Source organism: Geotrypetes seraphini, chromosome 6 (genome assembly GCF_902459505.1).
Source record: "Geotrypetes seraphini chromosome 6, aGeoSer1.1, whole genome shotgun sequence".
Lineage (NCBI taxonomy): Eukaryota > Metazoa > Chordata > Amphibia > Gymnophiona > Dermophiidae > Geotrypetes > Geotrypetes seraphini.
In genome coordinates, this window is record NC_047089.1 from 224,443,853 (window position 1) to 224,469,387 (window position 25,535).

The window sequence follows — 25,535 nt, forward strand, 5'->3', positions numbered from 1 at the left end:
CTGTGGACTTAAGACTTGGTTTTAGATGGCCTAAGTCACAACGTTCAAGTTCCGTCTAGGCAGTGTTGTAAAACTTTCGGTTATACATGCAGTATGACCAAGTCTAGGACGGCCCACATCACGCCCTCACCACTCCTCCTAAAATGCCCCTTTTAGCTCTGGTCATTCAGCAGCACTATGAAGGCCTAAGTCGTTTTTAACTACATCTAAAAAACCCAGTTCGATTATCGGCACTTAGATGACTTTTGTTACTAATCATCCAAGTGCCGATTTAGGCCGGCTTTTAGACGTTTTTCTATTTTGATTATGAGCCCCATAGTGTTTCTCTGTAGAGAATGGTGCTGACGCTGAGATGGTTGGGTTTTTTAAATACTATATATTAATTTTTATCTGTATTTTAGGACTGGAGTTTTGGGGAGAAAGAAAGATTGCTTTTTATTGCTTGTAAACCACTTCAATTGCTTTTATTAACATGTGGATGGCATAAAAGGATTTTATACTGTTACTTCTAATAGTAATAATCATGGATGACACAAAAACTAGGCTTCTGTTAAAGAGCAAGGAGGCAAGCACACAGGTGTATAATCATATGCCTTTATCATACTTTGACTGATTTGTGCCTCAGTTTTTCTGCATAGTGATGTGCCAGTTGCCTCTAATTATCTAGACAATTAGATGACAGACAATGACCAGTCTGTTGTTTGAATACATAAATTACTGAGGGTAATGTGCTGATTCACGTTCCATTTTCTCTGGATAGTAACTGAGGATTAGGTTTGCTTAAAGATGCTACCACATTATTGCATGCTAGCATGAATTAACACATGCTATTTGTTCTAGGGCCCATTTTATGTAATGGGATCTATTTACTAATAACACCTATTAACAGTGTGACATGCTTTAGTAAATCTAGTCTGAATGTACACAGAAGAATTCACAAGTAAAGTGAGATCTTAGGAGACCTTCACTGCTATAAAACTGGAGCACTTCCTTCCCCTCCCCAAATTCTATAAAGGTCACTCAAATTTGGAGAATAATCCTGAATTGGGTGTGCCGCTAAATTAGTTAATGAGCCTTTAACACTCAATAATTGACTAACAATCAATTATTGGCTTTAATTGTCACTAACCCCCTCTTTTACGAACGCATAGCGTGGGTTTTAGCGCCAGCAGCGGTGGTAACTACTCCGACGCTCATGAGTGTCAGTTACCGCCGCTGCTGGCGCTAAAACCCGTGCGTTCATAAAAGAGGGGGTAAGTTGGAGTTGCATGCCTCTGCGTGATTCTATAAAGAACCATGCCTAAATATTCTCATGTGAAACCCACAAGGGGTGTGGCCATGGGAGGGTCGGAGGTGTTGCAAAAGGTTACATGTAGTGTTATGGAATCTGTGGAATGCCTGCTTAAATTGTGCATCAAGATTTACACCAGGTTTTGGTTTGGGCGTGGAAATCCACGCTAAGGGTTATATTCTATATATGGCACCCATAAAAAAATCTGTGCTGAAAAAAAGCACCATTCTATAAGCTACGCTTACAGTTAAGTGCAATTTATAGAATAGCGCTTATGCCTGGGAAACACAACTAAATTTAGGCATGGCCAATTGCACTTTCTAAAAACATGGTGCAAATGCCTATAATTAAATTTACAACAATGATAGTATTCACCTCCAAGTGTACACCAATACTTTAACCAGCTATAACACTTTTCTACTTTTCTTCTGAGCCTCAGTCCCACCACTACATTCATGGCGGTGAGCTTTATGTGGCAGATCGTCACTGGCTTGATGTATAATTTATAGAATTTTTCTTTTTTAGTGCTCAATAATCAAACTCATATAGTTTTTTTATTTTTTTCTTAATAAATATTTTCTTTAATGTAAAATATAAATACTTTTCACTTTAAATTCATTTAAATGAATAACTTATCTTAGTGTATTTCTTCTTCATTAATATTTTAAACTCGGCCCGGGAGGGCTGGACCCAACACATTTCTCTTTAAGGGTCCTCCTGTTGCCACCAGTATCATCCACAACACTAAATTTTTCAGTGATATTATGGACACCAGTAAAAAGTTTCCTGAGATAGAGGCTTGAAAGACTGCCATATCTTTTGTTGAACACAGTTCTGAGGGTTGGAGTTATGGCATTTCAGCCCTTTAACCCTGTTCCTTTGGGATCTACTCATGAAGTGCCCTAGCGATCTATACTGTAACAGACATGCCAAGTCCCACATATTTGGTATGTAGCACACACATTCAGGCCCCTTCTCCAGTTCAGATGCTTAAGGGGCCCAGTTTCACACATTGGCTCCTGGTTGATCTCATGGTCTAGTAACTCCCCTTCCCTCCCGCAGCTCCAACAATTCTCTCCTTATTCCCCTATGGCTGGTCTGGTATCTGTTTTTCCAGTCCTCAAAAACCAGTGAATTGCAGGCAGTGCTAAAGACATGCTGCTGCTTCTGGCTGCCAGTCCTCCTTTCTGCTTAGCCCTGCATTTTTTGATGCAACTTCCTGTGCGTGGAACAATGCAGAGAAAAGGGCTGGAATAGCAGCATATCTTTAGCACTGTTTTTTTAGGACAGGGGAACAGGTGCTGGACCAGTAGTGGGGGGGAAGAGCAAGCTGCCAGAGCCAAACCCACAGGATGGGGGAGGGAAGAATATATGCTAGACCCATTGTTGGGGAGAAGCCAGATCCATTAGGGGAAGAAAAGGGATGGAGAGATGCCAGATCCATTGGGGGGGGGGAGATAGCATACTAGCAGTGGGAGATGGGGGAAAAGGAGGAGAAGTGCTAGACCCTCAGGATGGAGAATACTGAAAGAAATGCCCAATCTATTGTTGGGGGTTTGGAGAGAGGGAGGAAGAAATCCACAGAGGGAAGGGGGGTAATACCAGACCAGACAGTGAAGGGGGAAGAAAGAGGAAGAGATGCTGGACTTTAGGTGGGGTGGGGGGGTGTAAGAGACCAGACTGTAGTGGAGGAGAGAGATTGGGCTCATGGTAGGGGAAGTGGGGAGTGAAGAAAACAGAAATGTGCTGAACTGCAAGGGTGGGCAGAGAAGAGAGGGAGAGATGTTGGCCCTGAGGTGGGGGTGCTGTAGAAGGGGAGGAAAGAGGGAATACACTGGACAAGGAACAGGACAGGAACACAGAGAAAATGTGTTGAGCTAGGTACGGGGGGGGGGGGGGGGAGGCACAGAAATTCAATGCAGGACATGGAAGGAGAGGAGGAGACAGGGACACTGAGAAGGCAGATGAGCAACATGGGAGAATAGAGAGAGAGGGTCATAGAGGAGAGTTGAAGGATAGAACAGATAAGGGACAAAGAGGTGGTGGAGAGAAGAGGTGTCAAATGGACAAAGAGACTCTGGCAAAATAGTTAAGAGAAGACAGAGGAAAGCAGAAACCAAAGACTTGGACAAATATCATATAATGACCAGATGACAAAGGTAGAAAGAAAGAATTTTATTTTCTGTTTATCAATTGGAATAGGTCAGGTTTTTTTTTTTTTGGGGGGGGAAAGTGCATCTGCCAGGACTGGTTTCAGATATGGCTGAGGCCCATAAGGAAAACCTCACTCAGTGGCCTTCAATTTTCAGCATACCATCCTTGAGTAAGAACAAAGGTCCATCAAGCCCAGTATCCTATTTCCAACTGTTGCCAAATCCAGATCTCAAAACACCTAACAGGATCCAATTATTTGCTTTCATGTAGCCTCAGGCACAAAGAGGAAAGGGAACTGACTTTTTGTGGTTATTCATTCAAAGCAGTTTACAAATACTGTATATAGGCACTTATTTTGTATTTGGGGCAATGGAGGATTAAGTGACTTGCCCAGGATCACAAGGAGCAGCGCTGGGATCCGGTCCCACAACCTCTGAGGCAGCGGTTCTCCATTAGGCCACTTCTCACCAAAGATGAAATAATATCACTCTCCAAGCTAATCATTTTTTCTTCTTGGTAACATATTGTCAGCCATCTTTCCAAAAGGATGCATGCAGTGTCATTCTCTGTGCGCTGTAAAACACGGCTAGGAAAGCTAAAAAAAAACGGTGCTCGATTTTTGTCGTTTGATTCTTTTGTCCCGAAGATCGTCCAGAGTCCCCCATCTGTCTGTTTGCTCCCGTGCTCACCCGCCTGCCCGCGCCATCATAACCCGATCCGCCAGCACATGCAGACACAAAAGACCCAGGGTCAGGTAAGACAAGCCCCAGCTGCAGTCACACCCACAGCGTCTCGCTCCCACCTCCGGGCTACCCCGATTGGTTTGCTTTATTCCCCACCCCGCCCACCTCAGTTTGGCAGGAGCCGGTGGAACCGGCAAGAATGGAGAGAGTCCGGTCGCGGCGCCCGATTGGCAGCCTGCGCTGTCACTCAGTCGCCACGGCGCGTCGCTCCTGTGTGTGCGCGAGCCCGAGTTTGAAAGTGTAACCGATCCGGATGAGGTAAACGGCGGCCGCGCGGAGTGGATCAGGCTTTTTTTTTTTTTTTTTTGTCTATAGGGTTTTCCCCCGTGCCGCGGAGGAATCGCAGGTTTCTAGCGCAAAGAAGAGCGAGCTGTTCCGGCTGCATTTTTTCCCCCCTCTCTCTCTAGCTGGCGCGCGCCGCAGCAGCAGCAGCGTTCGCGGCACCAAGAAAGGGAAGGACCAAAGAAGGGGGACCCGAGCGAATAGCGAAGGCGGGGGGGAGGGCGGACGAAACGAAGGCGGCGCTACTGTCTTGAGACCCACCGAGCGAGCGAGAGAAAAACAGAACCGCCCTGACGCCCAGAGGGGAGCCGGCCCCAACCAGCCGGAGACCCCCCCCCCCAAGCGGAAGAGGACGGGACTCCCGGCTTTAACGAGGTCGGTCCGTCTCGGGGCCCCCTGGCCTCGGCGCGCTCGAGCAGCCAGAACTCAAAGTTTCTCGGGGCAGGCAGGGAGTGTGGACCGAGCCCTCAGCCTGCGGTGGAGGGAGTGCGGCAGCGGGCGAGAGCGTGAAGATGCAGCGGTCAAGCCCGAGCCCGGCGGATGAAGAAAGTTACCGGGAGCCGCCGGACTCCGGCAGAGCCTGTTGAGGCAACGGGGAAGGCAGCCGCGGAAAGTGGCGAGAGAGGAACTTTTTGTTAAACCCCTCCACAAAAACCTCCCAAAACAAAATCTACAAGAACAACCCCCCCCCCTCCCCTCCAAACAAAACATACTGCTGAGCACAAGAAAGAGCCGAGGTTTCACGGGTCGAGTTGCGAGACGGGGAGGGGCGGCTGGTTCCTGTGTTTTAAATCCATGCGCTGCAGAGCCGGTGGTGCGGACCAGCTGTAACTGCTGGGGGGGGAAAGGGAATCCCCCCCGTTTTCTACCTCATCGGCCTTTTCATGCAATGGAGGCGGAGGCGGAGGCAGATGCGCCGGGGTCGGTGAAGGCCGAGGAAGGCGGCGTGCCCGGCTGCAGTGGTACCCGTATCGCCGCCTGCAATTGCAATCCCTGCCCCGGGGGTGCTATGGCCGGCCCTAACTCCGCTTATGTCGAGCAATGCAAACTCAAGGTGGATGACTTGGAGACGTTGGCCACTGTGGGTGAGTTTAAAGTGCCCTCTCCCCCCCCCCCCTTTTTGTATCGGGCAGCGAGTCCTGCGTGCGCATTTCAGCATCTTGATTTGAAGCAGAGCTCAGATGAGGAAGCCGATCACGTTTCGATTTAAAAAGAAAAGGGATCTGGAGTTAGCTCACGCCATTTGGTAGTGACTGAAGGCGAGTTAAGGTTCAGATAAACTAGAAATCGCCCCGTCTCTGGAGAGGCCGATGAAGCAAGCTTTGCTACCTATTAGCGCAGCGGCTTGTGCATAATTTTCCAGCACTAACCTTATAGCCGATGTGAGCACCTTTGTAAACTGTCTATGCTAAAGGATACCACAGCCAGCATGCAACTCAAATATAGCATTTTTTTTTTTAAAGTTATTTCTAGTCCTTTATATTTACACTAGCTCCAGGTTGGCATAAAGATGCATCAGAGGACTCTCCCCCTAACCCATCCCCAACACGTCTTTGGCTGCTCAACTGAGGAAATAGTTGAAAGTCAGATCCCATATATTTTAGATTAAGGGGGTGCAGGGTTTGGACCTTGCGGATCTAGCTTTTGCCAGGCTCTAATGTGGAATGCAGTGCTTTGAAGCTACTTGGCACCACTCAAAATTTCTTTATTAAAAAGCCTGGTCCTGGAGGTTACCTGGAAGCTGTGGATCTGGCAGCTCCTTTAATGTGGAATGCATCATATCTGGCGGATCTGGTTCCGAGATGGGTAAAAGTTGGAGCTTCTACCTTGGGTATACATAGGGGTCTGTGGCTTAGCTTTTTGGGGAGACTAAAATGAAAATGAAACACTGTAAACGTCAGTAGATATATAGGTCTCTTAAACAATTGAATTAAAGTGGATTGAAAACAAGTGCTCAAATTATGGCTGCAGCCAGTCTGCCTCTCTTCTCTCTTACTCCTTCCACTTGCCCTAAACCAATGCACCTATGAAAACAATTCAAGTGTATTTAAAGATTCCCACAAGAGAGAGTGATTATAATTTAAACCCGAAAACCCTATTGTCTGGTATGACAATCATATTAAAGTCTTGATAACATCTCAGTAAGGGCAACACACACAGTTCCTGCACTACAAAATATTATATGCAAACATGGGCAAAAACACACTTGGAACTTTATCATACTATAAAAGCACTAACTCCTAGGACACTTACAGCTGAATGCTCTAAAACAGGGGTGTTCAACATTTTGGCTTCTCTGGGCCGCATTGGCAGAAATTTTTTTTTTTCTGGGGCCACACTAACACTAGCTGATGAGCAAGAAAAAGGTTGAGCAGGTCCCAAATTTGCAATCACTAATATAGAAGATGTACGTATCTAATAATAAAACTTCATTAAAGGGACACTTTGGAGAGGAACCCAAAAAAGCAGTAATGCTTACCCTGACTGAGTGATCCTCTACGTATATCGCTGACAGTGGGAGCAGCCCCAGGCTTCCGCATCCCCATTCTGATGAGCAGGGATGCGCTCCTGGTTCTCCCATTCACTTCTATTACAGCTATGGTGAGCCTCTTCAGAGGTGAGCCTCATCAGAGCGGAGATGCTGAATCAGCTGTCGGCAGTGCAATGGAGGATCGTTTAATCAGGGTAAATATTACTGCTTTTTTGGGCCTACCAGTTTGAGCTTAGGCTCCCTCAAACTGAATATCTCCCCTGCAGTAGCTAGTAGGGATCCCCAAGCCTCACCAACTGATGGCCACCTCCTCCCCCTCCAACTTCCCAAGTTCTGCAGCTGGCAGCAATATTGCAGAGCGGCTGCTTTCCCTCTCCCCCTTGGCTTTCATGCATGCCTGAAGGATATTGCCATTGGCTTCAAAGCTTGGAGATTTTGGGTTGCCAGACTGAAGGAAGATGTCTTCAGGTGGCAGGGCTTGGGAATCACCAATAGCTCAAGAATTTGTAAATTGCACTCAGGCAGGGAGAAACTTTGGTACCAATCCACTAATTTTGGGTTCCAATCCCTCTCCCAAATCAGCTGTATATGACTACGCCACTGAATACAAAAATAATTGTGACGCACATATCCCAAAGCTAACATATTCCAGTTAATAAATTCAAAATAAAACAATTTTTTCTACCTTGTTGTCTGGATGTTTTGTTTTTCCATCATCTTGGTCCCAGTTTCTCTTTCTGCTTTTTCTCTATCTTCAACTAATTCTCTTTCCAGTGTTTGCTGTCCATTTTTTTCTCTCGTTCCATTTCCTTCTTATGCCTGTCTCCAATGTATTGATTTTTCCCTTTCAGATTTCTTATTTTTTTCTTTTCTGCCTCTGTCCACTCAAATCTTGCCTTTCTCACTCTTCTTCTTTTTAAATGTTCAGCTACCTCTCAATTCTCCATCTTCTCTCAGTACCTAGCTCTCCCATTTCCCATCTCACTCCTTTCCCAGCCTCCTATTTCCTGCTGTCTACTCCCCATTACCACATTTCTATCACTGTACTCGCTTTCTCACTCATCTTGTCATTTCCCTTTTGACTTCATCCACATGGCTCACCACTTTCAGAATCCCCCTTCCTCTCTCCACTGGTCAGGCTATAAATCCCTGTCCCTTTCTTTCCATCCCCTAGCACCATCTTATCCCAGCTCTCTTCCCTCCTGCCCTTCCATGGTTACATCTCTCCTCTATCTCCATGGATCAACATTTTGCTCCCTCTTTTTGGTTTTTCTTCTTCCCTTCCCCCTTGATGCTGAACAATGAAATGGAGAAAAAAAAGAGAGATGCTGTATCTCTCTGCCTTCCATCCATAGGCCTAACATTTCTCCCTCCCTCCCATCCCCAGATCCAACTTCTCTCCCTTTCTCTTCCCAACTGTTCCCCATCCCATCTCTTACCCTGCCTGCCTGCCTCCCTTCCCCAGATCCACCATTTCTTTCTTTCTCTTCCTAACAGTTCTCCCTGCAAGTATCTCTTTCCCTCTTCCTCCACACCACCCCGTTCCAACTTCTCTCCCTTCAGACCATTGTCCACCATCTCTGTCCTCTGTTTCTGGTCCCATAAGCTCTTCCCGCATGCTCAATCTGGCACTTATTTTAATATCCCCCCCAAAAAAAAAAGTCCAGGAAGCTTCCTCGGCCCAGCATGTTCTCCCCCTTCTCTCTGCGCCCATGCATCTCTATCTCAATCCTCTCCCACCACCCTGTCCAATAATTCTCTCTCTGTTTCTCCTCTCTCTGCCCAACAGTTCTCCTCTTTCTTTATCTTCCTAATTGCACCATCTCTTTCCCTCTTTCAGACACCCAATTCTCTCTTTCTATTATCTCCCTCACCTCTGCATCTCTTTCCCTCACTCCCTCCATTCTTACATCTTATGGCTCATGTTCCCCTCTATCTTTCCCTTCATTCTATGTCCTATGTTCATGCCCCTCCCTCTTTCCTGCCATCATTTTTCCTAAGTTTGTGCTCCCTCCCTCAAGTCTCACGTCCTTATCCCTCCCTTTTGTGCCCCGGGTGTTTACTTTCAGACCGGCTCCCTCCTCACTGCTAGTCATTTTTTTTTTTTTTTGCTGAAAGCTGCGGGCAATGTCTCCCTCTCAAGTCCCAACACACCCTTCTCCCTCCCTCCCTCACTTCTGTGCCCCTGGGTGTTTACCGTTTTGTCTGCTCCCTCCTCCATCTTGCTGCAGCATTCGCTCAAAGCCGCGGTCAACGGCTTCCATGTGCCTCCTGTGGCTGATCTGGAAGCATTCCCTCTGACGTTGCGACGTCAGAGAGAACACTTCGGGTCAGCTGCAAGAGGCACATAGGATCCGCTTTAAGCAAACGCTGCAGCAAGACAGAGGAGGGAGCCGGCAAGATGGTAATCCCACGGGGGTGACAGAGGAAAACACCGCATCGCCCTTGAGCGGGGCCGCACAAAATACTTCATGGGGCCGCGAGTTGGACACATCCCTGCTCTTAAATCACTGTAAAAATCCTGTGAACTTAGCCGCCTGGGCCAATCAATCTTACGTCTCTCCCAGTGCATCCCAGGATGCACTGGGAAAAGGGAAGGCCTGCGGTTTTGAAGATACAGACCTGCTGGCAGGAGGGAATGGGTAGCCTACCTGCTGGTCATCTAAATAAGGTATGGGGGGGCGGGTCCTTGTGGCTGAGGCAGGAGGGAATGGGCATCCCTCCTGCTGATCTTCACGGGGTGGGGGGAGGAAGGGGAGTTCTGGACCTCCGGCAGGAGGGAATAGGCATCCCCCTGCCAATTTTTTTTTCCAGGGGTGGGGGAGGGGGGTCATCATCAAGGGGGGTCCAGACTATTTTTAATGGGATAGATATTGTGCCTGTGTAATACATGCACGACATCTGTGCCCATTTTTAAAAAAAGAAGCTCATGTTCAGTGCTTTTTTAACACTATCGGCACCTCCAGACCTATTGGAGATTTCACAATGTTAAAAACTGCGCTTCATATTGTGCATCATCTGGGCATCGATTGAAGTGCTCATTTTAATACTGATGAGCTTGTTGTAATCCATTTGATTATTGGAGGAAGCTATAAACCACAGACCGTGATTAGCCATTTTGGACATCGATAGCTGAAATACTTTGATGCTTAACCGGTTAAAACTGGTTTAGTGTTGATTGTTAAAAGCACAATGAGTTTTGAGTATATGGGCCTAAGAGCTGCAACCTCGTATGTGACAATAACAATGTAAAAATACACTGGGCCCTAAAACACAAATATACTTACTAGTGGAAAATAAAAAACAAATAACAAAACAAGATTTCTATGTAGATTCTACATTCTAGCAGAATACTGCATCTTGGTTACATATGAAATATACATGATTAACAAATATATCACAAAGGACCAGAGAGATCAGTATGAAGGCAAAAAACCTGAACAAGAAACCTCAAGAAGTCAGACTGGGCATACAGCAATACCAGAGAAATAGAAACTGAAATACAAAGTATCAGAGATGTTGGCTTTTGGGAATGCACATATTCCAATTAATAAATTAAGAATAAAATACATTTTTCTACCTTGTATTTTCTGTTTGCTTTGGTCTCGGTATTTTTTTTTTTTTTTTTCTGTCTTATTTTCTTGTCTTTTCGGTATCTTCTGTCCATTTGACATTTCTTATCTTGTCTGACTTTGTCTTGAATCCCTGGAGGGTATTTTCCCCTATAACAGCCTCAGGAAGAGCGTTCCAGTTTTCCACCATCCTCTGGGTGAAGAACCTCCTTACGTTTGTATGGAATCTTATCTCCTTTTAACTTGAGTGCCCTCTCGTTCTCTCTACCTTGGAAAGGGTGAACAACCTGTCCTTGTCTCCTAAGCCTATTCTCTTCATTATCTTGAATGTTTCGATCATGTTCCCTCTCAGTCTCCTCTTTTCAAGGGTGAAGAGGCCCAGTTTCTCTAATCTCTCACTGTACAGCAACTCCTCCAGCCCCTTAACCATTTTAGTCGTTCTTCTCTGGACCCTTTTGAGTAGTACCATGTCCTTCTTCATGTACGATGATCAGTGCTGGATACAGTATTCCAGGTGAGGACGCACCATGGCCCTGTACAGAGGCATGATAGCCTCCGATCTGTTCGTGATCCCCTTCTTAATCATTCCTACCATTCTGTTAGCCCTTTTGCTGCTGCGGATGGCTTCATCGACTTGTCGACCAGTACTCCCAAGCAGTGTTCCCGCTAAGGTGCGTTGGCCTGCGCGCGCGCACAAAATATTACATCGCAGCGCAAAGTTTCTCTTCACAGCGCACACACGCGTCGCAAAGGTAAGGGGAGGTAAGGTAAGGGGACGCATTGGGGGGATTGCACTTCCCCACAATTGCCATGCTTCGGTTCCTCTTCTTCCTTCCTTCCTCCCCCCCCCCCCCGCGGGACCCTGCGGCACCATCAACTCTTACTCCCTCTAATGTCGGCCCTGCAGCTCCAGACTTCCTCGCACCTTCTCCCCTCCCCCTTTGGATCGCTATTATTTTAAATGTTATAGCCGCGGAGCTGTATCCATCAGTGGAGATGTCTAACCTCGGCCTGCCCCGGAACTCTTACTGCAACAGTGACTTCCTGTTCCTGCCTAGACGGGCGGCTGCTGCAGTAAGAGTTCCGGGGCAGGCCGAGGTTAGACATCTCCACTGATGGATACAGCTCCGCGGCTATAACATTTAAAATAATAGCGATCCAAAGGGGGAGGGGAGAAGGTGCGAGGAAGTCTGGAGCTGCAGGGCCGACATTAGAGGGAGTAAGAGTTGATGGTGCCGCAGGGTCCCGCGGGGGGGGGGGGAGGAAGGAAGGAAGAAGAGGAACCGAAGCATGGCAATTGTGGGGAAGTGCAGAGCTGCAGGGAAGAGTGTTGCGGTACCCAGCTGGAGGGAGAAGGAAGATGAGGGAGGGAATTAAAGGAGATGCCAGGGCTTGGAGCGTAGGAGGAAGGTATGCCAGTCTAAGGGAAAAGGAAGGGGGAGATGTGAGAGCATGGAGGGGGAACGAAAGATGGAAGAAAAGGAAAGGAGAGAGATGCCAGAGAATCAGGGAAGGGGAGATACCAGACTATGAGGAGAGGTGTGGGAGAGGGAAGGCGAGGAGAGAGATGCCAGACCAATGGGGTGAAAGGAGGGATGGAAGGGGGAGGCATACAGTTTCTGGAAGGGGCATAGAAGGAGAGAAGATGCCATATAGGGGAAGAGAGACGGCAGACAGTGAATGGAAGGAAGAGAGTTACAAGAAGATGAGGAAAGGAGAAACCACAGAAGACAAAGGTAGAAAAAAATTTCTATTTATTTATTGCTTTAGGAGACATGTGTCACTGTTTCTGTGAAGCATTGTATGCAGAGTCCAGCTTCTTGCTGGTTCAATTTAACCTTTGTCTATGTATTTTTATTTTATCCCCCCTTTTACAAAACTGTGAAGCGTTTTTAGCACCAGCCTTGGTGGTAGCAGCTCTGATGCTCAGAATTTTATGAGCATCAGAGCTGTTACCTCCGTAGCTAAAATCCACACTACAGTTTTGTAAAAGAGGGAGGGGTTAGTTTGTGATTACATATTCCTTACTAGGCGAAGGTGTTTTCTGTGTTCTGTGTGTTCGAAAGACATGGTTTTCTGTTAGGATTGACGGTGTAGGATTGATCTGTGCTGGTCTGGCTTGTTTAGTTTTACAATGGGTGTATTGATGTACTGCTCACTGCAATATGTAAGAAGCTGCCTTTTCCTAGGTACTCATGTGTGACGTGTGGTTTGTTACTAAAAATCATGTTTTTCTTACAGATGGGGGGGGGGTGCCAAAAAATGATGGGCCCCGGATGTTACATATGCTAGGTACGCCACTGTATGTAAAGATACCAGAAAGCTGGCGTAGCAAAAACTTCTAAGTTTTGAGTATTTAACCCTCCCACAATCTCACGGGCACTCGTTTCAAGTTTATTGAGATTTTGATTTAAACGCAATATCAAATATTTTCAATGCGTATAACAAAAATAAATTTGGGGAAATAAATAAAACCATTTGAACCAGTGTTCCCGCTAAGCTGCGCTGGCGTGCGCTGGCGCACAAAATATTACATCGCAGCGCACACGTTTCTCGTCACAGCGCACGATCGGAAGAGGCGTACGGCAGATGGCAGGGCGGCGAGAGGAGAATCGGGCGAGTTGGCTCATAACTTGCTGGCGCCCGATATTTTTGGCTCACGGTGAAAAAAGTTTGCTCACAACACCCGCCCGCTTAGAGGGAACACTGCTCCCAAGTCATTTTTTAGGCGGCAATTAGACGTCTGAATTAAATTTATTCAATTTTCTATACCGTTCTCCCAAGGGAGCTCAGAACGGTTTTACATGAATTTATTCAGGTACTTGAGCATTTTTCCCTGTCTGTCCCGGCGGGCTTACAATCTATTTAATGTACCTGGGGCAATGGGGGATTAAGTGACTTGCCCAGAGTCACAAGGAGCAGCATAGGTTTGAACCTACAACCTCAGGGTGCTGAGGCTGTAGCTTTAACCACTGCGCCACACTCTCACTTAATATTATAATTATGACATTATTAGAATGGCGGTTTTATGCTTTTTCATTATAATTGTATATTGTCAATTTTTAAAAAAATCTGTAATCTTTTTATTTATTTCTCTTTTGTCACAGGGAGTGAGTTGACTAGGAATGTCAGTGTAGGCCAGTGTGCTACAGACTGAGCTAACAAGCTGCATATGAATTGTAAAACTAGGTCTTATAGGCATTGTAAGGAAGTCTACTTTTCAGCGTAGTTTGGGCTTCAGATAGTCCTCAGTTCTGTGGACAGGACATAGCCATCCTTTGGATGTTGCCAATGCGATCTGTTAAATAGGTTTCTGGGCTTTTATTTTTGCTTTAGTAAGCTCGAAATACATTTAATAATGCACCACATTAACAGGGCACATGATAAAGATATATAAAGATAGTGTATGCAAAACCTACTAGTTTTCTGGGCAAACAGGAATGTTATTTGCTAATTATAGCACATGAAAAACACAGCTTTATGTTTCTTGTTAAAAAGCTACCCTTTTTTTCTCACTAAAGACTGCTCCAGTTAACTCATTCTTCAAAGAGATGCATTCAACATACAAAGCACATGACAAAAATATATAGATTGCATAGATAACTTCATTTGCAAAAGGTTAAAAACAAATACAGATCTTAGCATGGCTTCTAGTTTATTTATAGAAATGTTAAAAACAACAGGCCCAAGAAGAGAACTTTGAGTCACACCACTGGTGAACATCCCTTTCCTCAGAGTGATCTCCATTGACCACTACGCTCTGTCACCTTCAACTCGACCAGTTTTTGACCCAGCCCATCACTTTAAGACCCATCCCGAGGGCACTCAGTTTATTTATTAGCTGTCTGTGTGGAGCACTGTCAAAGGCTTTGCTAAAATCTAAATACACCACATCTATTGCACTCTCTCTATCCAATTCTCTGGTTACCCAGTCAAAGAAATTGATCAGATTTGTCTGACAAGTCCTGCCTCTAGTGAATCCACGTTGCCTCCAGAAAGGATTCCAGAAACTTCACTATTCTCTATTTTAAAAGTATTTCCATTAATTTGCTATGGTTATATGGTTAACTGTGTTGTAGAGAGAGGGTCTGCATGTTTAAACTTTAAATATTACAGTATTTTGATTGCTGATGGATGAGACAGCTGGAGAACCATATGCCTGTACATTTTAACTAATTCCCTGGGAATGGTATCTTAGATAGTAGATCTGACTTACAGCTGTACTGATCTCTTAATATTTTCTCTGAATCTTCACTTCCTCCTCTGTACTGTACATGTTTGCTAACTTTTCTTCCTGTCACCAATTTCACAATTTCTTAATGCTTAAGTGCATTTCCTACTTAACATTGCTGATAGTTTTTTTGCATCATACTTTTTCAGAACAGGAGAGGGGGAGAGGTTCCTTGAGCATTTCTTAAGGTCATAGCACTATTTTCAGGCTGGTTGAAAAATAATTCTAGAGAAATTTCCTACTTGTAGGAAAGCTCCATCTCTGGTTGTATTCAAATCTAGGCTTAAAGCCTTCTTTGAGGCTGCTTTTAACTCCTAACTCCTGCTGACTTGTAAAAGTACCCATGTTTATTTAATAATTCCTGTCATAAGCAATTTGCTGATCCCTTATTTGTCTTGTTTTGTCTGTTTTGATAGATTGTAAGCTCTGTGTAACAGGGAACATCTCTTTTAGAACAATGTTTCTCAACTCGGTCCTGGAGTATCCCGTTGCTAAATTAAGGGGTACTGGGCTAGATGGTCTGACCTAGTATGGCCATTTTTCTGTTCTAAGACACTGTTTCTCAACTTGGTCAGGTTTTCAGGTTTAGGGGATACTGGGCTAGATGATCTGACCTAGTATGGCCATTTTTCTGTTCTAAGACAGTGTTTCTCAACTTGGTCAAGTGTTCAGGATACAAGAACATAAGAATTACCGCTGCTGGGTCAGACCAGTGGTCCATCATACCCAGCAGTCTGCTCACGCGGCGGCCTTCTGGTCAAAGACCAGCACCCTAACCGAGACTAGCCCTACCAGGCTAGTTCAGCATGAACTTGTCTAACGTGTATTGAATCCCTGGAGGGTGAGTTGCAGGCTCTGGTTGCGGACCCGCCTTTTACTGTTTTTCATCATGACAAGGTGGTCCTCCGTACACATCCTAAGTTCTTGCCTAAAGTGAGCTCGGATTTTCACCTCAACCAATCCATTGTTCTTCCTGTGTTTTTTCCTAAGCCCCATTCTCAACCTGCAGAAGTGGCGCTCCACACTCTTGACTGTAAGAGGGCGTTGGCTTTCTACCTGCAACTCACTCAGACTCATCGGATGGCTCCTCAACTCTTCCAATCTTTTGATCCGAATTGATTGGGGCGTCCTTTGTCCAAGCACACCCTATCAAACTGGTTGGCTGCTTGTATTTCTTTCTGCTACACTCAGGCTGGTCTCCCTCTGCAGGGTCGGGTCATGGGGCATAAAGTCAGAGCGATGGCGGCGTCTGTCGCTTTCCTCAGGTCCACTCCAGTTGAGGAGATCTGCAAGGCTGCCACTTGGTCCTCGGTTCATACCTTCACCTCTCACTACTGTCTGGATACCTTTTCCAGATGTGACAGCCAGTTTGGCCAGTCTGTTTTGCAAAATCTATTCTCCTAAATTGCCAACTCGCCCACCGTCCCATTCTGGTTAGCTTGGAGATCACCCACATGTAGAGAATATGCTGCCTGCTTGTCCTGGGATAAAGCACAGTTACTTACCATAACAGGTGTTATCCAGGGACAGCAGGCAGATATTCTCGCAATGCACCCACCTCCCCTGGTTGGCTTCTTTGTTAGCTATCTGAACTGAGGCCAAGCTGAGAGGATGTGCCCCCTAGCTCGAGTGGGAAGGCACATGCGCATGCGCGGTGCAGCACTAACAAACTTTGAAGATCTTCAATCAAGTTTGCTTGAAAAGCTGTCTGTGATGGGGCTCCGTGGATGATGCCACCCACATGTAGAGAATATCTGCCTGCTGTCCCTGGATAACACCTGTTACAGTAAGCAACTGTGTTTTTTCTTCTTTCTTCCGTCGACCGGCTTGGGCTGCGGGCCCTAACCACGGGTCTTCGTTTCGGCTGCGGCCATTGTTTTCTTTCATGTCCCGGCTTGTTACGGGATTCAAACGCTGTAGTCAGTGTAACCATACGTTTTCTCTCAGTGACTTACACCATTGGTGTATTAACTATTTAGGACCCAACCACCGTCCTGAGTCTTGTGTCCACTGTGCTACTTTTCAGAAACGGGCTCTCAAGAGACATCGGGTCCAGATTCAGCAACTTTTCGGGGTCATGGAACCGTCTGCTGAAAAGCCTCGGCCTCGACCCCATCAGCGGCCTCGTTTGTCAAATGCTCAACCTTGGGCAAGTCTCCTTCGTTGGGGAAGTCCTTGTCTGCCGCTTCTCCGAAGACCTCATCCTCAGGCAAGTTTCCTTTTTCCTCTGCAGGTTCACTGGCTAGGAAGCCTCCAGCCCTTCAACCAGAGTCTCAGGCAATCCAGGCAACGAGTGCAGTCGTGCCAGCTTCTATGAAACCTCCTTCGAAGCGCGCCTCCAATAATAGGGAATACTCATCCTCAAGGTCGCCCTGTATGGAGCGCACTGCTGCACCTTCAATACCAGTTCTATTGGTTACGGTGCCAGCTTTCCAGCACATGCTGAAGGCTATTCTACACAAGTAGCTTAGCACTATGTTTGCTCAATATGCTCTGGCCTCGACCCTGCTCCCTGCAAGCCAGTCTAAGCATGTACTTGAGGCGCAACCTGCTAAGTTTGTGAGGCCTCGTCCTCGAGTGAGTCCTTGCATTGTCAATCCAGGCCTCGTACTCTAGTTGTCAAGCTTTCGAGGCAGGCAAGATGTCTTGATCTGCTTCCTCCTCGAGGTACATCTCTTCATCAAAGCACCTATCTTCGAGGCAGGATATGGATCCCTCTCTTCCTTGTGCTTCGAGACACTTGGGGGAACCTTCCAGGCCCAGGCAGGGTCTCGTGCTGGACGGCCTCGTCAGCCTTGTTCCACACCACCTCGAGGCATGCTGCGGGGGATCCTGGTTCTCCAGTTTCTACGAGGCATGTTAGCTTGGAGGTCATCCACATGTGAGAATAGGCTGCCTTCTTGTCCTGGGATAAAGCACAGTTACTTACCATAACAGGTGTTAACCAGGGACAGCAGGCAGCTATTCTCACAACCCACCCACCTCCCCTGGTTGGCTTCTCTGCTAGCTATCTGAATTGAGGAGACGCGCCCTGTGCTGGGCGGGAAAGCCCTTGCGCGGTGCGACAGACTCAAAACTTATGAGTTTCTTCAAGCAAGTCTGCTTGCGAGGGCTGTCCGGATCCGGGCTCTGTGGATGACATCACCCACATGGGAGAATAGCTGCCTGCTGTCTCTGGATAACACCTGTTATGGTAAGTAACTGTGCTTTTTGGGCCCAAAATTAATATGACACTGTCTTATTTTTGGAGAAATAAGGCAGTGTTTTTCAACCGCTGTTCCGCGGCACACTAGTGTGCCGCGAGATGTTGCCTGGTGTGCCGCAGGGCCGCCATCAGGGCAGTACTACCAGTCCTGCATTCAGGGGCCCGGAGCTGACAGGGGGCCCGAGGCAGGGGCGCCAGTAGCTCGCCAAGGCAAAGTGAGTCGATCACCCAGGACTCACTTTGTCTTGGCGATCTAATCTATCGAGCCGATAAGTCTTCTTCTCCCCGACGTCAATTCTGCAGTCGGAGAGGAAGTTCAGGCCAGCCAATCGCTGCCTGGCTGGGCGGAACTTCCTCTCCGTTTGCAGAATTGACGTCAGGGAGAGCATGCGTCGGCGTCGGCTTTGGGGCCTGTTATCCATTGGTGGGTCCTGTTCCCCGATGGCAGCGGCAGTGGCAGTGGCTTGGGGAACGGCAGGGAGAAAGAAAGAAAGGGGGCAGGCAGGGAAACAGAAGGAAAGAAGAGAAACAGAAAAAAAGAAAGAAAGGTAATGGAGAGAGGAAGAAAAAGTTGTGGGAGGGAATGAGGTGTGGAGGAGAGAAAGCATACAGACTGATAGAAGGGAAGAAAGATTGGATGCACAGTCAGAAGAAGAAAGTGCAACCAGAAATCACCAGACAAGGTAGGAAAAATGATTTTATTTTAAATTTAGCAAAGTGCAGGCAGTATTACCACAGTTTTCAAAGGAATTTGCCCAAATAACTTAATAGTTAACTGGGTAAATTCCCAGAGATGAAAACTTCCCTTCACTTACTATGCACAGTTCTGAATTTATATCTGCTGTCTATATTTTACAATATGGTCACCTTTTACTAAACCGCAATAGTGGTTTTTAGCGCAGGGAGCCTATGAGCGTCAAGAGCAGCGCTGGGCATTCAGCGCAGCTCCCTGCGCTAAAAACTGCTATTGTGGTTTAATAAAAAGGATGGAGGGTATATTTGTCTATTTTTGTATGCTATAAAAACCAAATACAGAGAGAGACTGAGAGCTGTTGACGAAGAGCTACGTGTGTGTCTTTCTTCGATTCCAGCCAGAATATCAGCTTTGTGTTCAGCCAAACAGGCCCAGGTTTCGCACTGAATAAAGTATTTTATAATTTTTCACTATTCTGTTTACTTAATATTTCATAATAAAGTAATTATAAAATACTTTCTTTGTGTTTATTTGATTCTTATTCAAGAGAATTACTTTATATATAGTCAATATAGGCACAGAGTTAAATTTTTTAACATTTTCTAATGGTGGTGTGCCTCGTGATTTTTTTCATGAAACAAGTGTGCCTTTGCCCAAAAAAGGTTGAAAAACACTGAAATAAGGTATGTTACTAGTAACTGTAATATATTACTTCTAGTAACTTTGTAAAAAATATTTAAAGTAGCTTATACAACACTGTTAATTTGTAAAGGGTTATTTTTTATTTTTCTTTTATTGAAATTTTTACAAGCATACAATCTTGTCACAGAAAATAGTTATAATGAAGAAAATAATCCTCAAATACAATTATCCCAGGACAAGCAGGCATGATATTCTCACATGTGGGTGACGTCATTTACGGAGCCTCAGTGCGGACAGCTTTTCAAGCAAACTTGATTGAAGTTTCAAGTTTGCTACACTGCACCACGCATGTGCATGCCTTCTTGCCCACTAGAGGGCGCATCCCCACCTCGTGGTCCTCAGTTCCATAACCAGCAAAGAAACCATCCCCGGGGAGGAGGGCGGGCTGTGAGAATATATGCCTGCTGTCCCTGGATAACACCTGTTACGGTAAGTAACTGTGCTTTATCCCAGGACAAGAAGGCATGATATTCTCACATGTGGGTGACCTCCAAGCTAACCAAAAAAGGGCAGGTGGGAGGATGGCAATTTAGGAAAACAGGTTACGTAACACCGACTGGCCAAACCGGCCGTCGCTTCTGGACAAAGTGTCCAGGCAGTAGTGGGAGGTGAACGTATGAACCGAAGACCAAGTGGCAGCTTTACATATGTCCTCCACAGGAGTAGACCGGAGGAAAGCAACAGAAGCTGCCATAGCCCTGACCTTATGCCCCGTGACTCGACCATGGAGCGTGAGACCAGCCTGAGCGTAGCAAAAAGAAATACAAGCAGCCAACCAGTTGGACAAGGTGCGCTTGGAAACAGGATGTCCCAACCGATTAGGATCAAAGGACAAAAACAATTGAGGAACCTTCCGATGTGACTTGGTACATTGGAGATAAAAGGCCAACGCCCTCTTACAGTCAAGCGTGTGAAGCGCCGTCTCACCCGGATGAGAGTGGGGCTTCGGGAAGAACACCGGAAGTACAATGGACTGATTGAGGTGGAAATCAGACACAACCTTAGGCAAAAATTTAGGATGGGTGCGAAGAACCACCTTGTCATGATGAAACACAGTAAAAGGTGGATCCACAACCAAAGCCTGCAGCTCACTAATCCGACGAGCGGACGTGAGTGCAAGCAAGAAGACCACCTTCCAAGTGAGAAACTTAAGAAGAGATTTGTCGATAGGCTCAAAAGGAGGCCTCATCAGTTGAGCTAAGACCACATTAAGATCCCAAACTACAGGAGGAGGTTTCAGAGGAGGATGAACATTCACGAGACCCCTCATGAAACGAGTTACCAGAGGATGGAGAGAAAGAGACCGACCCTCGAGATGCCGATGGAACGCCGCAATGGCACTGAGATGCACCCGAATGGAAGTCGTCTTCAGTCCAGACTTAGACAGATGCAACAAATATTCCAGCACCGAAGACACTGGAACTGAACTCGGGTCCAGATGGTTCGAGGAACACCAGGATGAAAATCTGGTCCACTTCTGGGAATAACAAAGCCTAGTCGAGACCTTGCGCGAGGCTTCCAAAATCTCCCTCACCGACTGAGAAACAGGAATCGAAAAATAAACATTATTTTTCAAGTTCTGTCCTCGTATTGTTTTTCCACTGGCTTTGCTGGATTTGACAGAGGCTTATCTGCATATTCCTATCTTCCTGGGATACCGGAAGTACCGTAGGTTTCACCTTCTTCAGCATTTCTAGTTCATGACTTTGCCTTTCGGCTTGGCAACGGCTCCCTGCACCTTCAGCAAAGTGATGGTAGTGGTAGCAGCAATCTTTGCAGGATAGGGGTTCTAGTCCATCCATATCTGGATGATGGGTTGATTAGGGCGCCGTCCAGCTTAGAGTGGGAGCAAGATGTGGAGACTGGTTTCTCTCCTGCAGCATTTAGACTGGATTGTCAATTTCAAGAAGAGCCAGCTGCACTGATCTCAGACATTGGGCTATCTGGGAGTTTGATTTGACACGCTACAGGAATGTGTTTTTCTTCCCAAGACACACAGGCAGAAGCTCCAGAAACAAATACTAGATATTGTGGCAATCCCGAATGGTACCTGTCGGCCAGCATTTGCTTCACTAAAGCTTGGGGCCATCCCCAGATTTCGAGTATAGGTTATTGGGCATCCATAGGAGACTCGGCGGTGTCTCGCAGGGCGCCGACTGTGTCTTCTCACCTCCTCTTGTCCCTGAGCTTATCTCTCAGTCTGCAGGGGTGGAGGTGCAGTTAGGCATGGGGTCTGACTGGCAGCCCGAAGATCAGTGTCGAAGAGGCAGTGATTCTCTGATTCCAGCTACTGTTAGAGAGCTGAAGCAGGTTGCAGAACATTATCCCAGGATAAGCAGGCAGCCTATTATCGCTTATGGGTGACATCATCAGTGGAGCTCGGATGCGGAAGCTTGCAAGCAGTCTTGCTTGAAGAAACTCAAAGTTTCGAGTCGACCGCACTGCGCTTGCGCGAGTGCCTTCCCGCCCAGCGTAGGGCGCGTCTCCTCAGTTCTCAGTTTCCGCGGAGCCGAGAAGTCCGTCTTTGACTCTCTGCGTTTAACTTCGTTACTTCATGCCTTCTTTGAACTGCGGTTTGTATTTTTTTTTTTTCACGAATCGCTGTTCTTAATTTATTTCTTTCTAGTTTTAAAAAAAAATTTTTTTTCAATCTTCCGTCCGTTTGCCGGGGCAAGCCGCTCGGCCACTGCCCAAGGGCTTCGATCTTGTGGTGGCTATTTTTCCTCCTATGTCCCGGCCTGTCACGGGCTTCAAGAAGTGTAGCCAGTGTCGGCGTGTGATTTCCCTTACGGACCCATACCGTCGGTGCCTCAAGTGCCTTGGGCCGGAACATCACCCGAAGTCGTGCGAGCGCTGTGCTACTCTTCAACCTCAAGCCCTTAAACGTCATCACCTTTTGGTGGAGAAGCTGTTAGGGATGGATTCTTCCTCTGATCCCTCGACATCGAAGACGCCTTCGACTGAGATTCCTTTTGCTTCTACTGCTTCCACCTCGAGCCTCATCAGACTATCATTTGCAGCGGATCTCTCTTCGACGACACCTGCTGTATCTTCCCCTGTTTCCTCAGGTCAGATAGCTCAACAGAAAGTTCCAGCGGTGGTGCTCAAAGTGCCTAAGACTCCCAAGTCAAAGCACATTTACATTGCCTCGGTGGAACCTCCAGCCAAAGCAGGTGGTCCGGTTTCAGACGAAGATCCATCCTTGCCGGCTTCTTTCCAGACCATGTTGGAGAAGCAATTCATTCAGTTCCTTACTAACATGGGACTGAAGCTTCTTCCTCTCATCCAGCCTGGGCATTCAGCAGACTCCTGTGAGGTCAAGCCATGTCCTTTGCCTCAGTCTGAACTTACACACTCTTTGCAGGGAGCAGAGTCTCTGCGAGTGTCTGTTCTGGTATCCAAGCACGTGAAGCAAGGAGCAGAATCTTTGCAAGTGCCTCGGCAGGAATCCTCACATTCTATCCAAGGAGCAAAGTCTTTGGGAGTGCATCGAGGTTCCTCCATCAAGCCTCTGGAGCTTCGCTCTACAGCCTCCATGTCCTATCCATTCTTTGGTGGCATCGGCTGCTTCTGTCTCCGAGGCGAAGTTTCCTCGATCTTCGAGATCTGCTTCCAAGCATCGTTCTCACCGACGATCGAGGCCTTCATCGAGGCATACTCCAGGCATAGTTCTTCTTCTAAAGAACGTCCCTCTTCAACTAAGCCTTGCTCTACTCCTACTTCGATTAGACCGCCGACTCCTCGCTCGAGGTCTCTACTTCCGAACCTCGAGGATGCAGCGGTTTCGATTGTTTCGTCCAAGTCTCCATATTATTTTGATGCCTTTTTTCCTGCCGAAGCTTCATTTTTGACCCCGGCTGCCTCAACGTCCTCGAGTCCTTCTCGAGGCAAAGCATTGGCGGATCAGCTATCTTTCTCATCTTTTCTTCGTCAGATGGCTGTTGACTTGGATCTTCAATTAGATGCTTGTTCCAAATACTCAATGGAGTACCTCGAAGTCATGCATCTTTCTCAACCTCCGGCAGAGTCTCTTAAGCTTCCTCTTCACAAACTTTTGTCTCAGACTTTTGGTCGATGCCTGGAGACCCCTTATACCATACCGGCTGTTCCAGGCAAATTGGACTCTAGGTATAAAACTGTACATCCCAAAGAGTTTGACAACTCACAGTTATCTCAGCAGTCCTTCTAGTCGAGTCCTCCTTGAAGAGGTCCCATCCTTCCAAGGTTTATGCCACCGTTCCCCCTGGAAGGGAAGGGAAAACTATGGACAAATTCGGACGTCGCATCTATCAAAATGCCATGATATCCTCTAAAGTCCTCAATTATAATTTTCATTTTATTACTTATTTTGAGTTCCTCATTTCTCTATTACCAAAATTTTAGACTTATTTGGATACTCAAAAGCACTTTGAATTTCAAGAATTCTTTGCTTCTTTATCACAACTCCGATTACATCTCCTCCAGTCATGATGATATCTTATCTAGATGAAAAAATTACCTGTGATGACATGAATGATTAATGGAATTCATTTATCAAAAAATTAAAACATTGCATGAATATACCATTTCATGCTACATAATTTAAAAACTAATGGTCCCTTTTATCAAGCTGTGCTAGAGGTTTTTAGCATAGGCTGGTGTGGTAGATGTTTCAATGCTCATAGAATTCCTATGAGCGTCAAGAACACTTACCATACCAAAAACCTCTAGTTCAGCTTGATAAAAGAGGAGTAGGGGGGTTAATACTTTTTATCCCAGGACAAGCAGGCAGGTATTCTCACTAGTGAGTGATGTCCTCTGTGGGTGGGGGTGGGTGGGAACGTATCAAGCGAGTTTCCCTTAGTTCCTATGGGAAAACTCGCTTTGATATATGAGTATTTTGGTTTACGAGCATGCTTCAGGAATGAATTATGCTCGTAAACCAAGGTACCACTGTATTTGGTATATTCTTTAGGTATTAGGGACAGTGACTGTACAGTGTTACTGCAATTTATGTACCGCTCCATGTTTTTATTTCACTATTTTTCTATTTCTAGGCACAGGTACATTTGGCCGAGTTAATTTGGTGAAAGCGAAAAGTTCAGCGAATTACTATGCACTGAAAATAATGAGCATTCCTGATATCATTCGACTAAAACAAGAACAGCATGTACATAACGAAAAGGCGGTCTTGGAAGAGATTAATCATCCATTTCTAATCCAATTGTAAGTTCTGCTTATTCCTTTTATTTTCTCATAAGAATAGCCATACTGGGTCCGACCAATTTCCAATCCAGGTCACAAGTACCTGGCAGAAACCCAAATAGTATTAATAATCAGAAAAAAGAAGGGGGGTTTCCATTATTTTCTAGGGAGAAATTTGCTTTGATATACAAGTGCTTTGGATTATGAACATGCTTCTGAAACGAATTATGCCCGCAAACCAAGGTACAACTGTATAGTGCGAAATATAGACAGCAGATTATAAATTCTCAAAACTGACGCATTTTGATCACTAAATTGAAATTAAAATCATTTTTTCCTATCATTGTTGTCTGGTGATTTAATTAGTTTCTGGTTGGACTTCCTTCTGACTGGTGGACGGGGTGAGGGGTGGGGTAGGGTGGGGTTCTCTTCTGGATCCTTGGGGCCCATCAGAGTCCAGGGCCCTGAGTTGGTTGTGATTGTACTCTTGCTTTGTATTTGAGATTGGGTATGTTTGTATTCTATCAGTTTTTGTTATAACTTGATGATACTGTTTGCCCTTGATGCTTTTTCTTCTGTTTGTACCTTTTCTCCAATTTTAGTGACCTGTTTGTACATTTTTGTTAGGTTCTTATCATCAATAAAACATTGTTTCATTCTAAAAAAAAAAAAGGTTAAACTATATCAGTAAGACAAGTAAGCAACTGGTCTTGACCAGTTGCTTTTTTTGGATCGCTAAAGCTATTGCTTTTTTTTGCATTGCCAAACGATGTTAGTGCATTGATCGCTTGGCTAGTTTTAATATAAAATAGTTAAATTTTTATGGCTGGTACGGAAAATGGGCGATTGAGGGGAAAAACACGTGGTGAGTCATTGTGTGCATTGGATCGGCAAATGCGATTGTTGCTAAAGCATTCAAAACTGATTTAGCGACGATTGCTGACTTTAGTGCATCTAGCTCATAGTCTGGACAGAGAGCTCAGGAC

At 46.0% G+C, this 25,535-nt stretch overlaps 1 protein-coding gene and 1 long non-coding RNA gene across 3 annotated transcripts in view; one reads left to right on the forward strand and one right to left on the reverse strand.

Annotated features, from left to right (window-relative positions):
* Positions 1–3,451: 3,451 nt before the first annotated feature.
* LOC117362715 lies at positions 3,452–4,189 on the reverse strand. The gene is made up of 2 exons (XR_004539927.1): positions 4,135–4,189; positions 3,452–4,040 (listed from the first exon to the last, which is right to left on the reverse strand). It is a non-coding gene; the product is annotated as an uncharacterized LOC117362715 (long non-coding RNA).
* A 145-nt stretch (positions 4,190–4,334) lies between these two features.
* PRKX (protein kinase X-linked) overlaps positions 4,335–25,535 on the forward strand; it is a 123,652-nt gene continuing 102,451 nt past the window's right edge. Inside the window, exons 1-2 of one of the 2 annotated variants that reach the window (XM_033949566.1) lie at positions 4,335–4,446; positions 24,402–24,570. In XM_033949566.1, coding sequence (XP_033805457.1) covers positions 24,473–24,570 — 98 coding nt within the window. In that variant the 5' untranslated portion in view covers positions 4,335–4,446; positions 24,402–24,472. Of the gene's footprint in view, positions 4,447–4,510; positions 5,556–24,401; positions 24,571–25,535 lie in introns of those variants that run through there. The other variant, XM_033949565.1, reaches the window with a different exon arrangement.